Raw genomic sequence first — 16,355 nt, 5'->3', positions numbered from 1 at the left:
AGATAAATAAAGTGATTCCTCCAGTGAAGAAAACTGAATTAAAAGTGGAGGAAATGCACTCACTTCAGCATGTGTTGCCAATTACAAATAACAGAAAGTCACACCCTGCTTAGTGCCAACTTGACATAAGAAAGGGGATGACAACCTAAAAATCACTCTGGAAGCAGTGGTTATCAAATGACAGAAATCTTTTCAAATGGAACACATCAACTAATCTGTGGTCTTTGATTTAAGTCCTGGGATATTTTTTTTAAATGCACCCAGTGAATGGAGACATTTTTATTTCCTGATTAAAGACCAACCCTGCACTTCTAGTCTCCTCCTGGGCAGCAACAAGATGTGTGAACAAGGGGCAGCTGCATTCTGCAGCTCCTCTGGGAGAGCACCTGCAGATCCAGACATCCCCTTGCACTTCCAATTGCTCCTGTTCTTGTCAGCCCTTGAGCCTCTCTGCAAGGCCCTCCTTTGACACAGGTCTCTTACATAGAGTGGCAGAGCCCATTTAGTGCCCAGCTGGATGTCCTGTGTGGTGACTGGCTTAGTCTGTGTGCTCTAAGCATGCTGCCCAAACAGTTTTCACAGTGATGCAAGAGCATTTCTTCATTCTTCGCTCCAGCCAGCTACACAAGGAGGGTCCAGCCAGTTATTAAAAAAGTAGATTTGACACTGATCGTGTTCAGCTCATGTCCTTCCTCTAGTGCTGCCAAAGGAAAACACCAAACCTGCTGCAGCCAGCATGATTTTCCATGGATCTCAACCAGAGCTAGATGTCCCCCTTGCTGGGAGACAGAAAAAATTTTGCAAAGACTAACCTGGAAGAGGAAAGCGTCGCCCAGGGAGTTGCTGAGGCAGAAAACAAAGTCCTTCTTGGGGTGCTCGGGCACAGCCTGCACGATGCTGTTCTCCACCCAGACAGCGTGCTTGGGGATGCTGTTGTGGTCAATGCCAGACCTGCCGTCGGTCTCGTAGAAGAACAACGTGCAGCCTGCAAGAGACAACAAGCAGCATGTTCAAATGCTCTGCTGGGGCTAATGCCAAGCAGGCACACCATGAGCTGTAGGGCACAATGAGCCCTGACCCCGGGCTGTTTTGTTTGTCCTGAGCTTTGTTCTCCCTAGGACTGCCAAAACAGAAAGTCATAGGCAGTAAAACACATCCCCAGATGAGAAACAGCCAAAGAAATCACAAATTTGGGGTTGTCCATGCACCCCCCCACCACAGGGGAGAGGTAGGTATGAGATCCTGATCCCCTGAGGGTGACAACCAGCTGTGAGCCAGACCTGGGAGCAGACAGGCCCCAAGCATGGCCCAGCCTCTGCAGCTGCTGCTGCAGTCCCTGCAAGGCAAAGATCAAGCCATTTAATTACTGGATGGAGACAGTAACTGGAATTAAGTAGCTGGGATGAGCCATGCCTGCTGAAAGACTTATGGACAAAAAGACTTAGCTGGGGACAGCAAATAACCTGGTGGGTGTTACGAAATAATCTTTACAATCCTCCTGGGGAAGAAAAACAAAGTACAGAGCAAGGATGCAATTTGGGAGATTCCAAAAAGAAAGGGGTCTCCCCCTCTACCACCTTCCCACACTATCTCCAGTTGTTTACAGGCTGGCACACAGTTGCTGTGTCACTAGAAAGGGATGCTCTGGTACCCAGCCTCCCAGAAAATAATTTGCAGCCAAACAATGGCAGCTGCTCACTTCAAAGCCCCGGTTAAACACTGCCAGCATCAAGGCACAGCAATCCAAGGAGTTAACACTCCACTTGAGCCAAAGCACTTCAAAACAACATCACTCCCCTGCTCATCCTTCCCCTTTCTTCTCCCAGATGGCCCTTTGTTTGCCAGCTCCTCAAAGCAAGACCTTCCTGCCCCCTCCCAGGAGATCAGGGCTGCCCCTCACCTCCCTTCTCCTCTCCCACTTCCCCAGCTCTCCAGCCACCCCAAGGAAGAGCTGGCTCCAAACTTTGCTGTCGGCTTTAAAACAGCGCTGCAAATTAAAAATAAACAAGTGCTCTAGGAAGAGCTCTCTGTGGGGTGGGCAGGGTCCAACCACACTGAGCCTTCTGGGTGACCCCCCTAGAGCAGGAGACACGGCTGTACCTCTGCTGGCTCTAACCACAGCAGAGGAGAGGGAGGCCAGTCCCAAAATTGTGGCTTCCCGTTTCCCCGCTGATGAAGCACATGAAGATGAGTTTATGAGCATGTGCCTAGCAGGAACTGCAGCAATCCAGAGGGAAGAGCGTCAGTGGCCCGGGCAGCTGAGGAGGCAGCAGGGCACCTGGGTGCCGAGGGCTGCCCACCACGGGATGAGTGACACAGCCAGAGCCACATGCCAGCCTTGATGACCAACAACAGCTTCCTGTGCACCCTGCAAATGTGCTGCAACCCTGAGTATTTATACACATGAAGCACCTCTTAGGGAAGAAGAGGTACAGAAGGGAGGCAGAGTGTGGCAGAGCCCCTGTGTGAATGTCAGCCACTGTTACCACCAACAGACTACCACCATCGTGTGCCTGCAGGGGCACATGGCTACTCACTCAGCTGTCAACAAGCCATGGACACCTTCTCCAAGGGATCGCCCAGTGAAGCCTCCCTGGCTGGTGCCAGCAGGGCTCTAAGCAAGGTATGAACCCCACTGCTGTGCCTTGGGGTGCCTGCCCACATGCCAACACTGAGCACATCAGCAAGCACCACATGAAACCTCTGGAAAACAGCAGGGCCACTTCCCTGTGCTTCATGCGAACTGGAGTTCACAGCAGCTTCTCTTACGAGCCCAGGCCAGTAGTTTGGCCACCCCATAGGACACCCCCCTGCCCACTCTCCCTGTACCTTTCAGTGACACCCAGTAGTGCTTCCATTTCCTGCGCGTGGCCGACTCCACTTTCTTGTTCTTCTTGTGCACCAGGAAGTTTTTGACGGCCAGGGCGCCAGCCTTGCGCACGGTGCCCTGCGCGGCCGTCAGCAGGATGTCGGACTGCCCGGGGGAGCTGAGGGTGCCGCTGCTCTGCTCGTCGCTCAGGGCCGAGCCTGCCTCCTCCAGGTGCTCGCTGTTGGCGGTGCTCATCTCCAGCTCGCGGCGGAAGTTCTCGTAGACGCCCTGGCGCAGCCCATCGCCCGCCGAGCTGCTGCCACTGTCGCTGCCGATGAAAGCGCGGCCGGCGGGCGGCGAGTAGCTGGCCGTGGTGGCGTTGGAGCGCCGTGACAGCAGCTCCGTGTCGGTGGCTGCGCCCTCGATGCCGCTGTCCGTGAACTCGCTGCCCTCGCCCGCGTTGACGTCCTGCTTGGGAGAGAGACCCGAGCTGAGGGGAGAGCTTGGCCAAGGCCCTGCATGCCCGGGGGCACCGCGGTTTTTCACGCCTCCATTTTTTCTAGTGATGGAAATCAATCATTTCCTCTCCTCCCTAAGGTAAACGACTGGAGAAAAAGGTGGGGTGGTGACAAACAGGCAGCTGTCCCAAAGCTGTGAAGAGCTCTCCAGCTTGGAGAGAAGGGTGAAGCTGCCCCATGCATTTCCCTGCAGCTTCATGGGCACAGCTGCGTTTTCAACATTTAACATCTCACAGCTCCAGGGCTGTACTTTCCAGATTCCTGCAGGAGTCCCTGTGGGTCCATACTTTGCCTTTGGGGCATCTAAGGCAAGATTCCTTCCTTCTGGAGACAAACAACTGGAGGAAAAGTTGGGATGGAGGCAGAGCTTCCAGCACAGGTTAGGAAAGACCAGTCACACATGCACCACTCCAGGTGGTGCCTCCGCAGCCTTGGCAATTTGGATGCAGCATCATCTGTTTACATTAAGCCAAATTAACAGTGCTAAAGGTTTTGCAAAAGGAGAACATATGGCAGCAAAAACTGGCAGTGTCGAGAAAAGCAGCACCCAACCTACGCGTTTTGAGGAGAAAACATTGATATTGTGCATTCACACCTACAGCTGAAGATACATTTCAGACACCCCAAGGCCAACCTTTGAAAATTATGTAACCAAAAAGGCTCTTATTTTTTTTCCTCCTGACAGGTTAATGTGGTTGAGATTATTTTTGTTCTCATCACAAGCTGTAATGATGGGCCATGTGATATTCCCCACCAAATCGCACAGACCCTTCCTGGTCACTAAGAACTTGCAGTCCAAAGCTCAGAAGAGACAAGAATACAGACAATTTGAGAAAGACTGGAGAAAATCCCATTGAAATGGGGTTTTGAAGGCTGTGACTCGGCCTTCAAAACACGGCTAATCCCCCCACGGGATACCCACCACCAGCTCAGTATCTACAGGCATCTGCAGCAGATTTTAGAGGACAAACGAAGGACAAACTCTGTAAACAGAAACAAATATTTTAGGTACTTGAGCGAAGAGGATGCAAAGAAGTGAAAAATATGGCCAAAAGCAACATGAATTTCAACCTCTACTTCTCCAGTTATCCTGCAAGAGCAGTTAGTTTTTGAATCACAAGTTAAAAAAAAAAAAAAAAAAAAAAAAAGAGAGAGAAGAGGTAGCAGAATGGAGTATTTATTTTGAGAGAAAACAAGCTTCCAGATGCTGGTTCAAGCACTGTTTTCTTTGTATCCAAGAGCAGCTCTGTGGAAACAAAGAAACCCTCCATCAGCTCTGTGTGAAACCATCCTCCTGTGGAGCAAGGGCTGGACAGGGAGAGCTTAGGGGCAGGGCAAGGGCTGACTAACTTTTCAGGCATTAATTTGCAATGGATGGGCCCGTTCTTTATAAACACTGCTTCCCAAGGGACACTTGGAGTCCAGCTGGAAGAATAAGCACTTCCTTCCCCGCTCAATGAGCGCAGTCCTGCTGGTCCATCTGGTTATTTAATGCAGCACGCAGTGACAGACAGGCTGCCCTGGCCAGGCCAGCATCACTCTGCTTCCTCCACGTGTGAATGAGCTGAGCAGAGTTTCCTGAAAGTACAGCCCTGTCCCCACCCAGAGCAGCTTTCCCAGCCGCACGTGGATCCTGCTGTTCCAACACCCTTGCTTTTGGGAAGCCAATTATCTATTCACCCCCTGCAAAGGAGGGATATCTGGCATGGGGAAGTGGTGCTGCTCAGAGAGCTGTGTTTACAAAAGCACTGCCACAAGCAAGGTTTTGCTCTGTGAAAGGATGGATGGTGCAGCCTCTCCTGCCGGCACTGCCTCCTGGCGAGCCCCGCATGCCAGGGCTGCTCCACACAGCTCACACGCCCAGGGCACTGCCCCTCTGCCCGCACAGCCACAGACACCTGCAAGCGGGACTGAACCCAAGCCCTGCCAGCACTGGAGTCAGCACTCCCATGGAATCACTGCTTCCTGGGCCCCACTTCATCCTTAACTTCACACTGACAGACAACAGGCTTAGATGGGATATCGGGAAGGAATTGTTGCCTCTGAGGGTGCGGAGGCCCTGGCAGTGCGGTGCCCAGAGGAGGATCCTCCTGGATCCCTGGAAATGTCCAAGGACAGGCTGGATGGGGCTTAAAGCACTCTGGGACAGTGGAAGTGTCCCTGCCCATGGCAGGGGGGGGCACTGGATGAACTTTAAGGTCTCTTCCACCCAAAAAATCCTGTGATTCCATTATTCTACACTCTACAAAAAGTACACAGTTAGCTCCAAAATCTTAGCCAATGTAACTTTTAGGAAGCATATCTCATGTTCTAGTTAAAATGACTTGATTTAAGAAGACAAAGAAATACTAGAACAGACCACCAGCTTGAGGGAGATAGGATTTGTACAGCTACAGCCTTTTCAGACGACCTTGGTGAGACATTGTTTTACCTGCCTCAGTTTCCCTGTCAATAAATGGGGCTTATACTCTGTAACTAACGTATGAGGATATCAGCTTATTAAAAAAAACAATTTATAAAAAACCCTCAAGGATGGAGAACTCAGAGTAAATACAATTGTTATACTTACTCATAAGGTTAAACTGTAGCACATTTTGCACAATCTTTGCCACAATGCAAGTGATAGGCTGGACTGCTCAAAAGATCTTTTCAGTGTAATGCTACAGCCCTGCTCCAAATCTGCCTCTGCTCCCTGCACTCCCCTTTCCACTCCTAAACAGCCCTTATCAAAGCCTTGTGGGCAGCCATATCAAGGCCTTTCGGCAGGAGGAGGGTCTGGGCACACAAAGGTGGGAGCAGTTCAGAGCCCAGAGCTGCCAGCACCGCTCTGTCCCGAGTTATCAAATGAAGCGCAGTGTGAAGGGAGCCTCGTGTGCCCTGAGAGGCGATCAGGGCCGGGGTTAGGAGGGGTCAGGGCACTCATAGCACAGCTCTCTGCTTCCTGGTCCTGCTGCAGGGGCAGCTCGTTCCCATCCGCGGGCAGGGAAAGCCCAGGAGCCTCGCAGCGCCGTGCTGAGCACACTCAGCTCAGGGCTCTGCACAAAGCACCGAGCTTTAATGCTCTGATCCCACAGGAATCTGCTGGGGCTGAGGGGAAAACAACGCCAGGCCAGGAACAAACCATAGCAGGGGTTGGTGAACACAGGGCTCTCATGGCTCGACTGAAGATCACCCTGTGGAGAGCAGGGAGAAAGGAACGTGCAGAGGCAGCGGCCGAGGAAGAGAACTGGACGGGCTCTGGCACTGTGCCGGCATGGGGAGATGTGGGAAGCAGCAGCAGAGCTCCCACTGGGATCCCTGGCACAGCTGGAACAGCACCATTATGTCCCTGAGGTGCCCAAGGGCTATGAAAGGAGGCTCAGCACACAGTCCTGAAGGGAAAGAGGAGGGAGAGGTGGAATGCCCAGTGCTACAGAGATCAGCCCTGGAATGAGGACCACAGTGGAGCTGAATGGTGCCATTGTCACCAACAAGGCCACGTGCCAGGGCAGCCCTAGGAGCATCCCAGTGCAATGAAGTGGAATGAGTTATCACAGCCCCATCAAGTGCAGAGAGCAACTGAACTGCTGAACCAGCCGGGTAAAGTGCTACTGCAAGCATTACCTACCCACTTAAATACAGCGTTTTTTCTTCACATCAACACTGGGTTTCAGGCAAAACAAGCAAAACAAGGCAGTGGGGAATAAAACTGTAATGCAAAAGCTACATCAGGCTAATGTACCTGGTGCTGTGGCTTTTGCATATGCTCACATGGTACTCGTATCTCTGCATGTCTGCTGCAGCCATATCTGTTAAATAATTTTAGCTAAATTTAAAACATAAACAGAAAAAAAAAACCCTTTGCTTTAGGAAAAATGTTTACTTTCAGCTAGCAAAAATCAGGGGAGGAGATCTGGGACAGGTTTCAAGTGTCCCCATGTTGAACATACCTGGTATTGGCCTCTGCTGGAAGAAACCACAGGATGGGACAAGCCTTGCCCACCTCTGGTTCATGCCTGGGCACACTCCGAGTGCCTGCAGGAGCTGCACGTCCCACACTTCCCACCACCAGCCCTGCCACAGACACTGTGACAGGCCTTGGTGAATCACCCTCTCCTGTCCCACCAACAGCACTGATTCATGGGCACTTGGGGCTGGTTTAGTAGGAAAAAAAATCTTACTTCCATAAATATAAACAGTTCCTCATGGTTAAAACTCCTTTCTAAATGAACCATTAAATTAAAAGTACAGCTGACTGGGAGGTTTTCCTTGGAAGGGGCTCCCTCCAAGACAATGCATATCTTTTGGTCCCTGTCCTGTTGAGCAAGAGAGCAATCAGATGCTCACACTCAGCAAGAGTGATTGCACACAACCTGTCTGGCTGCTCCTGAGGCAAGCACCACAGAATACATTTCAAATGGGCAGCCTGATGGTTTGCCTGCTTTTATCTGACTGGTGTCCCTTTGAAGCTCTTACATGGAAAAAGATTGGCCTGATAAGTGTTTTTCCTTTCTTTTCAGTACTGACTCTGCCATCATTTGATGGTCAAGGTATGGCTTGCTGCAAATCCAAATTGAATCCTTTCTCCACAGTCACGTTGAGAAGCAAAGATAAATCAAAAACTGCAACTGAAACCTGAGTGGGAGAAATGGTTTGATTCCTAGTCCTGTGCACTCGCTGCACTGGGGCAGCAGCTGTTGAGATGTCTGAAAGAGTAAATTTTTTTTTAAAATTAAATTTAGAAAAACAAAATAAACAAACCCTTCCATGCTCCATTAAAAGCTGCTCAGGGTAGTTTAATAAGCAAGCAGATTTAGCTTATAGTTCTCTAAAATCAAATTTGCCCCTGACAAAGAGGGACTAGGCCAGACCCTCAGATACTTCTCCTGGCAATAAACTCCAGCCTTATGATGAAAGTATGAATCACAGCCACAGGTGTCTGGGCAATAATCCCTGGGAAAGTCTCAGGGCTAAGCTGTCACCTCAGCTCTAGGCATGAGGCTTGGCAGCAGTTTCGGTTCATTGATTCCCCAGATGTTTTCCATCCAATATGTGGGCCCTTGCAGAGCCATCATCCCTGTGCTTCCCTAAGGAACCTGCCTTTCTTACCTCAGGTGCCCTAAAGGCAAATCATGGATACACAGGGACTCCTGCAGCAGTCAGAGAGTACACCCTGGAGCTGTCAGACATAAAATGTGGAAAATTAAATCAACCCTAACAGCTCCTCCCTTTCGAGGGGTGCTAAATCCTCCTCCCTTGTGAGGAGTGCAAAATCCATAATTCCATGAAGGAGAATCCAGCCCTAATCCCCTCTTGCAGTGTGGTCCTTGCCTGCAGCGCCTGACACCTGCACAGATCTGAGGTGAGTTCCCACTTTCCATCCCCTCAGTTCTCAGGTGTTACAGTGTTTAATGCTTCTGTTCCCAAAGGATACACTGAGGAACCCCCAAATTTACCCTGCTTTCATCCCAGGACCACCCAGCTGAAGAAGTTTCTAGAGGAGCTGAGTTAACTATGAACTAATAAAAGCAACCGAACTGTGCTCGATTTAAACCAAGGGCAACGTGCCATCAAAATCCTCCCAGTTAAATTAAAATACAGAGTCGGGTTACTTTTTGTTTGCTGAAGCCAAGAAGAGGCAATTCTTCCTGAGAAATGCAATAAGAGGGTAGAAATGGGGGACAGCTGCTAGAACAGCAGCTTGAAACCCAAACACATCATCTGTGAGGAGCTCACCTGAACAAGCACCCCGCTGAAGGAAGCAGGGAAATGCCTGTCATCAGGGATGATAACCAGGCACAGCATCACACTGAAGCTCTCTGAAAAGGAACATTTCAAGGGAGCACTTCACTGGAAAGGAGCACTCCTGCAAATTGCATCCATGTAAGTGAGCACAGCCCAGCAAACAAGCAGCTGGGGCAACCTGTCTGTGATTTTTAAGTGCAAAATACTTAGAACTAAAGCCATGCAATGTGTAGAGCTTCCCAGAGAATACAACTATTGCCAATGTTGTTATATACACTTCAGATGTATAAATGACAAAGTCCTACTGTTTAAAAAAGCATGCCTGAGTGGAGCTAGATCAAATATCAGCGCTGGTGATTTGATTTCCCTTGGCCTCCAGCCGAGAGTGAAGGAAGAAAAACAAATTAAGGTCTTTGAAAGAGTATCAAAATATTTGCCAGTGAAGACCAAAACACCAATTTTCGCATGCTCCTTTTCCTGACAACACTGGGGCAGAGCTGTGTGCTCTGAAGGGAGTGACTATTTGCTTTAAACTATCCCGACCAGGAAATACCTGATCTAATCTTCTCCATCTGGGTGACAGGGCAGGAAAAACCTCTGAGTCTGGCTCTGGAGCTCTCTGTTCCAGCCTTCCTCACTGAATCCACTTCCACTCAGCCAGGCCATAAACAGCTCCTTTGGTCCAGACATTCAAGAGGTCTGCTCATTCTGAACTACCACACCAGGACCCAAGATGTGGACTCCTGAGCAATTTGCCCTGGTGTAAGCCTGGGCTGTCCCAAAAATGAGCTGTTTCTGTTTGCCCCAGCCTGTTCCCAGCCCTTCCTTGCCCTGTGGCCTGTGGCTGAAGGCAGAGGTATTTGGGTTTTCAGGGTGGTTTGCCTGGAGGCTCGGCAGGGTGACCAGCTGACCAGTGCTCCTCAGTGGGATCCAGCCAAGCCAAACAGTCCCATTCCTAGCTTTTGGGGGTTGGGAACGTGGCTACATCTGAGGCCTCAGGAACAGCCTCTGTCTGAAAGGGACTGGATGAAGAGAGGCTGGAAGCAGTGAGCCCCACAGAGCAGCTGCCAAGCAGCAGCACTCTGTTTTCAGCTACTCACTAACCTGTGTGCCCGGAATTATCACTGAACGTTGGCAACTCTGTCTTTATCTCCTTCCTTGATTCCATCTGGAGTCAAACAGCTCAGATGAAAGGTCTGTGTCCATCTGATTAGGAATCCCACCTGAGTTGGAAATAGCCATGTTTTCCAGACTACAGGCAGCATTCCTTTAGGGGAGCAGAGCTCCAGCTGCTGAAGATGCTCTGCCTGGAAAACCATGGCTGAGGAGGGCTGGAAGAGCAGGCTGGAAGGCCACAAGTGCTCTGCAGAGAGTGAACAGGATGCAGTGGAAGCCAGAAGCAGAAAATTATTTCAGAGAAGAGAATCCATGGGGGACAGGTCAACCAGAGAGCCTTGGATGCATTCCTCACACCGGAAGGTTCCAATCTGCTGGCTTTGGGAAAAATGCCCTGAGGGAAAATTCACCCCATACTCTCTTTCTTTCTTTTCCTGAGTGGTTAGTATTTGGGGAACAAGGTACTGGGCTGGATAAGTGCTTCCATGGGACTGACCCAGTGTAGTCCTCTTCCATTTTGGGGTTATATGTTCTAAGCCACAAAAGGATTTTGTGGAAAAGTTTTACTCAACCTAAAAGCAAGTGTCAGCTCTCTGGAGTTTAGCCATCCTACAGAGCATAATGGAACACTGTAACCAGTTACAAAATTCCCTGAGATAGTAAAAAAATAATATCAACTGGAAAGATTGCCTCATTTAAACTGGTTTCTCTGGACATCCTGATCTAATTCCCACAAACCCCTTTGGTTTCATCTCCTGCATATTCTGCAAAAATTTTTATGTAGTTTTATTTTTTTAAGCTTTGAGATTCCAAATTCCTGCAGGTTACCTAGAGAGGCCTAAAAATAGTAATAAATTTGAAAATTGGACAAAAGGGGATTTAACACGCCAAGGACATGGCCTGGGGCTGGCGCTGAAGCCAGCACAGCTTCCGAGTGAGTCAGGCAGAAAGTTTGTTCCTTCCCTCTCGGCTTCACAAGGAATATGGAATAAGGAGGTAGCATGGAAGGGGCACAAAACCACACATCAAGGTTTTCATCCATTAATTCACAGAATCACAGAAGGGCTGGGTTGGGAGGGGCCTTAAATCCCATCTGATTCCACTCCTTGCCATGGGCAGGGACACCTTCCACTGTCCCAGGTTGCTCCAAGCCCCAGTGTCTAGCCTGGCCTGGGACATTTCCAGGGATGAAATAGCCACAGCTTCTCTGGCAAATTCCCTCCTTGAGATGTCAATTAGGGTTCGTAACAGCAGGCGAGCATGGGGTACATTTGTCCCTGAAAGTCTACCAGGAGAAGGACTATAGATATTTTCAGTTCAGTCAGAGAGAAGAGGAGAGATTTCTACCAGGCTAAGCCTAGGAAAAAATCTGAAAAGAATGTAAATAATTATTATCTCTCTTTCTGTTTATATTGTTTATAAGTATGTTCTACCACCGCGTTCTATTCATAGTGCACCAATAGCGTGAAAAGTTTTCACTTTACAACCAATCATATTTCACCTTAACAATCCTAATTCTAAAAAAAGAACACTAGTTGTTAATAAAATATTAGTCTTCACCTTCTAAACTTAAGAGTCATTTTATTCCCATCCCTACCTCAACAGCAACAAAGGATGAGGAGGGGGAGGAAGAGGAGGAAGACTAGGAGGAGGGAGTCTCCTGCAGGCAGATGTTTAGCTGCCACAGGACACAACAGGGCCGCTAAACAAAATCTGGATCCCACAAAGCAGGCTGCAAGATCCTGGGGATCTCACAACCCACAGTCAGAACAAGCTGTATCCAAGCAGTGCTTTCTCCCTTCCAGGAAAAATGGGTGCAAATGGCAGGCAATTAAGCCCTTTCCACCTACACCACATCAGCTCCAAAAGCCAAACATGATCCCAGCAGAGCTCTCTGGGAAGTCTCGCTCGGCAGAGCTGAACCCTTAATGGCACAATGTTGGGAAGAGCAGAACTGCTGCGTGGGTGCTCCAGAGCCACCCCAGGAGCACTAATCACTTGTGCATATTAGATAGAATTGTCTCTTCATGGGAAAAAGCTCCCTTCAATTAGCAGAGAGTGACTCCCACTGTTCAATTTAAGGTTTAAATTTGGACAGGGAGAGATTTTCTTCCCTGTTTTTGGTGTGTTGGTGGTTTTCCCTATAATGTAAACCACGTACTTGCAAAGAACCCATGGATAAGGCATTAGAACAAAACATGTGCAGCCATAATTCCAGCACCTTTTTTCTGGGATGCATTTTTCCAGGAGCTGTACTTTCTGATCTGTCAGCACAGCTCAGAAAGTACAGCTAGTGATAACCTGCAGAAAATTTAACTTCCAGAAACCACGATGGTGTTCATGAATGCAGCTGAGCATGCAATGGAATGATGGCTGGATTTGGGAACCAAGCACCAGGGCACAAGGCCATGGCTGTGGTCTCAGACTCAGCCTTCTGGCAGTGACCTCTTTAGGAACTAAACTAGTCAGGAGTCACCCACCAGTGATCATCAGGCCCTTACACACTTCTAGCACCTGGGCAGCTGAGACTAAAGAAAGGCACATATCCCAGCTACAGCTTTCCAAAAAGTGGAAAAAAAAAAAAAAACCCCAAACCACTGATAAATACAACTCCAAAGTCTTGTGAGGACTGACAACGGGGATCTGGGCAGAAACTTCACTCCTGGCTAGGAGAATCCATTGGGTGACTCTGTGGAGCAGTGACACCTCCCTGGCCTGTAGGCCAGAGGGAAAACCTGTGTCCAACAACCCATTACACTTGGCCCTGGGTCACCTTTATGTGGTGGCCTCATGACCCTAAGATGTTACAATTATTTTGTGGGATTTGGATGGGGGAAGCAGTTTAAAAGGCTGGTCAAAACATATCTTTATAGCAGGAAGTGTTTTCCAGCACCAGGACATGGCAGGCTCCAGGGCAACGGAGTCATCAAGGGTGTAAAGATAAAAGTGCTGAAAGACTGGGAGGGCAGAGGTAAACAAAACTGCCCAAAAGGTGCCAGCTGGCACAGGCCAGCACAGTGCCAAGGAGCACAATAAGAGCAGGGCAGTGACACAGCCTCAGCCCCACACCTCAGCTCCCAGCACACTCCACAACAGCAGTGTCAAGGAAAGAGGAGCTAAGTGTGAGACGCTGCAGACTGGGGACCTGGTGCAGACACAGACTGGTCACTTCCCTCCCCTCACCCCATCCAAAGCCACCTCATCAGGCTCACCAAGAACTCCTTTCACTTTGTGTGCAAATTGGACTTAATTTCTGCCTTTTCAAACACATAATGGCAGTAATTTCCCTAAGCTTGCTCAGGCTAGGCTGGGGCTGACATGACTTCATTTCTGACAACTATCTTAAACTTACAGGATGCTGCTGGGATTAAAGACTTGGGAGGAGGAATTTTGACCTTTGCAAAGCTTTAATTTTGTTGAATTTATCCATGGTAATAATCACTGCTAAGACTCCTTACAGACATCATCTCCTGTCTCGGGAGATCCATCTAGTGAAACCAGCCCCACAAAATAATTTCCCTGGGTATATGGCTGAGGCCTCACAAAATACTACTTAAATTCCAGACTTTCACTACATGCCTCAGAGGAATCTTCTGAATGCCAGCATAGGCACCAAGAAGAAAAACAAATGCTTGGCTGTTCATCACCGACTCTATTATCTTTTTCCTCAAATACCCTCGAAAGCAGGCTACAGGCAGCAGTTGCACCCAACAATCTTCAGGAAAGCTGTTAGGGCCAAGGCTGCCAAAACCCATCTATTATTTTTTTTCTTCTTCTTCTTGTTCTCTAGGTTTTTATCCTGCACTGGCACACCAAAGGCTTTTCACTTCTGAGAGCAAAGAGCTGATTTTGAAGAACAAAGCTGCTGTTGTGGGACACTGCAACATCTGTTTCAGCATGTCAGCTTTATATTCAGCAGCAGCCCATCTCCACACGTCAAGCACAGCCAGGGAGTCCCTGAGCAGCCCTATCCCAGCAGCTCCCATGAGTTTGGGCAGGGTTTGGAACTCCTTTCTGCCCCTCTCTACAAATCATCTGCCACTGAACTGCCAGCAGAACCACTGTCTGCAGCCTGAGGCAGGAACTCCATCAGGCAGGACAGGGAAAAGCAGGACACCATGTAGGAAAGCCCCAGGATCACAGGGCTGGTGTCTGGAGTGCAGGAGGGGCACCTGACAGCAAAGCTTCTCTTGACTCTGTGCTGTCCCTGGCTCAGAGAAGCAGAATCTTCTCCTTACAACTCCATGCCCCATCATCTCTCAGTAGTCAGCAGGCCTAGCAGTGCCAGTGCTGTTTTGGGGAAATGTTTTGCACAGACACTAACATCAGCTAATTAGAAAAGTGAAATTTCAGCCCAGTGAGTGTTTAGCATGGAGGGGAAACCCTGACCGTTTTTTTTTTTTTTTGCCTCCAGCCACGAGTGTAGGCAGGGGAGGGTGACAAGGCGGGGAGGGCAGAAGGGGGGACACAACTCTGCAGAGGAGTGATCAGTTCTGGCAGCCACCCTGGAAAAAAAGGACCCATCAGCACTGCAAAACACACAGGGAAATCTGCTGCTGGCAAATGCAGATTTCCCCTTCTCAGAGGCAGTGAAGAGTGCAAAAGGTCCAAGGAGAGCTGCAGATAAAGAAGGGACAGTACAGTGATGGAAGTGAGCCAGCTCTGGAGACTGGCTAGTTCAGCTCTCTCCTGGAAACATCTCTGCTTGGAAAGGGGGTGTTGAAGGAAAACATAGTCTGGAAGAACCCGGAAAACCTTCATCTATAGATCCAGCCCAGCCAAACCACAGAAGAAAACTGCCTTACCTGGGTGGTTTTCGCCCTTCTGCCTTGCATGCTGCTGCTATGGCTCATTTGGGGGTTGGAGGCCCCTTCGGAGAGGCAGTGGGACTTCCTGCAGGGGAGCGTGTTGTAGTTACTGTAGGAGGAAGGCGCGTCCTCGGCGGTCACCGAAGCAATCTTATGGCTCCCGAGCTCCGGGATGTCGGACACCCGGTTCCGGCAGTACCCTCCGAAGGCGTTTCGGGGGCCCCCGTTGATGGTGGCACTGGGGGTCTTGGGGGAATACAAGTCACTCATGGAGTTGGCCCGCTGGCAGGCAACCAGGGGCTGGGGGCTGCCGCCCGCCTCCGGGCCCTGCACGGCCTCGGCATCCTTCTCCTCGGCCAGGCCCAGGATCTCCTCGTTGCTGGTCAGGTGCTCCTGGCTGAGGTCAGACAGCGAGAACTCCAGGCTGTCCTCGCGCCAGATGTCGGCCGACTTGGAGCGCTTCTTCTTGAAGCCGGCCGTGTCGGCGAAGGCGGTGCCGTTGGCCGCGTAGCGCAGCGCCCGCCCGTCGCCCTCGGCCAGGAAGGGCGGCTCGTCCCCGTAGAGCCGGCTCTCCTCCGAGTCGGGCATGCTGTGCACGGAGGCGGCCGTCAGCACCGTGCTGCTGTCCACGCTGGGCGTCACTGACGAGTCCGTGTGGTAGGACATGGGCCGCAGCCCCATGTCCACGCGCTCCACCCACATGGCGCTGCCGAAGTCCTCCAGGTTGGCCTCAGGGGCGAAGGGCTCCAGGCCGTTCTCGGCCAGCGACTGCGGGATGCTGGGGGTGCTGCTGGAGCGCGTGCTCACCTCGGAGTTGCGGTGGATGATCTTGCCCGAGGAGGCGTGACGCGTGCGGCGCGAGGCCTTGCCGGAGAGGCGCAGCGAGCGCGACGTGTGCTTGCGGCCCAGCCCCGGCTGCTTGTCCCCGTAGAAGGCATGCTCCACGCTCTGGCTCTCCGCGTTGCCCATGGCGTCACGGTCTGTGAGGGACACAGCGGGCACCGTTAGGGGAGGGACACCCCGATGCACCAACAGCTGCTTTTTTATTTCCTTAATTACCGAGCCCATCCCAAAACCTACACAGCAGATTCTCGCAGGGACTGCCATAACTGCAGCATTAATTCCACAGATTAATTAATTATGGGAGCCAGTGGCTGTACCGGCAAACCAGGAAATACAGTTAAATCAGAATATTGCAAACAGCCAGACAGCTCGGCTGGTGCAAACCAAGAGTGCAGAAGAGCGAAGCACTGAACCCTGGAGCTCAGTGTGAACTGGAACCAGTTTAGCACCATGGTGCCATGTCAGCTCTGTGCACATTCACCTGACCCTCAGCATCAGCATCGTCATTCCAGCCAAAAAACTCAAAAAATCAACAGC

The 16,355-nt window shown here is 50.4% G+C and overlaps 1 protein-coding gene across 11 annotated transcripts in view; it reads right to left on the bottom strand.

Moving 5' to 3' along the window:
* TIAM1 (TIAM Rac1 associated GEF 1) overlaps positions 1-16,355 on the bottom strand; it is a 156,176-nt gene that overhangs the window by 54,455 nt on the left and 85,366 nt on the right. For all 11 annotated transcript variants that reach the window (XM_032746510.3, XM_072924212.1, XM_072924216.1 and 8 more), the window contains 3 exons: positions 14,973-15,955; positions 2,830-3,277; positions 813-985 (listed from right to left, as the gene is read on the bottom strand). In XM_032746510.3, coding sequence (XP_032602401.3) covers positions 813-985; positions 2,830-3,277; positions 14,973-15,944 — 1,593 coding nt within the window. In that variant the 5' untranslated portion in view covers positions 15,945-15,955. The remainder of the gene's footprint in view (positions 1-812; positions 986-2,829; positions 3,278-14,972; positions 15,956-16,355) is intronic.

This window comes from Taeniopygia guttata, chromosome 1, assembly GCF_048771995.1.
Source record: "Taeniopygia guttata chromosome 1, bTaeGut7.mat, whole genome shotgun sequence".
Classification (NCBI taxonomy): domain Eukaryota; kingdom Metazoa; phylum Chordata; class Aves; order Passeriformes; family Estrildidae; genus Taeniopygia; species Taeniopygia guttata.
Note: the sequence above shows the minus strand (reverse complement) of the source record. Positions and strands in the feature narration are given on the sequence as shown.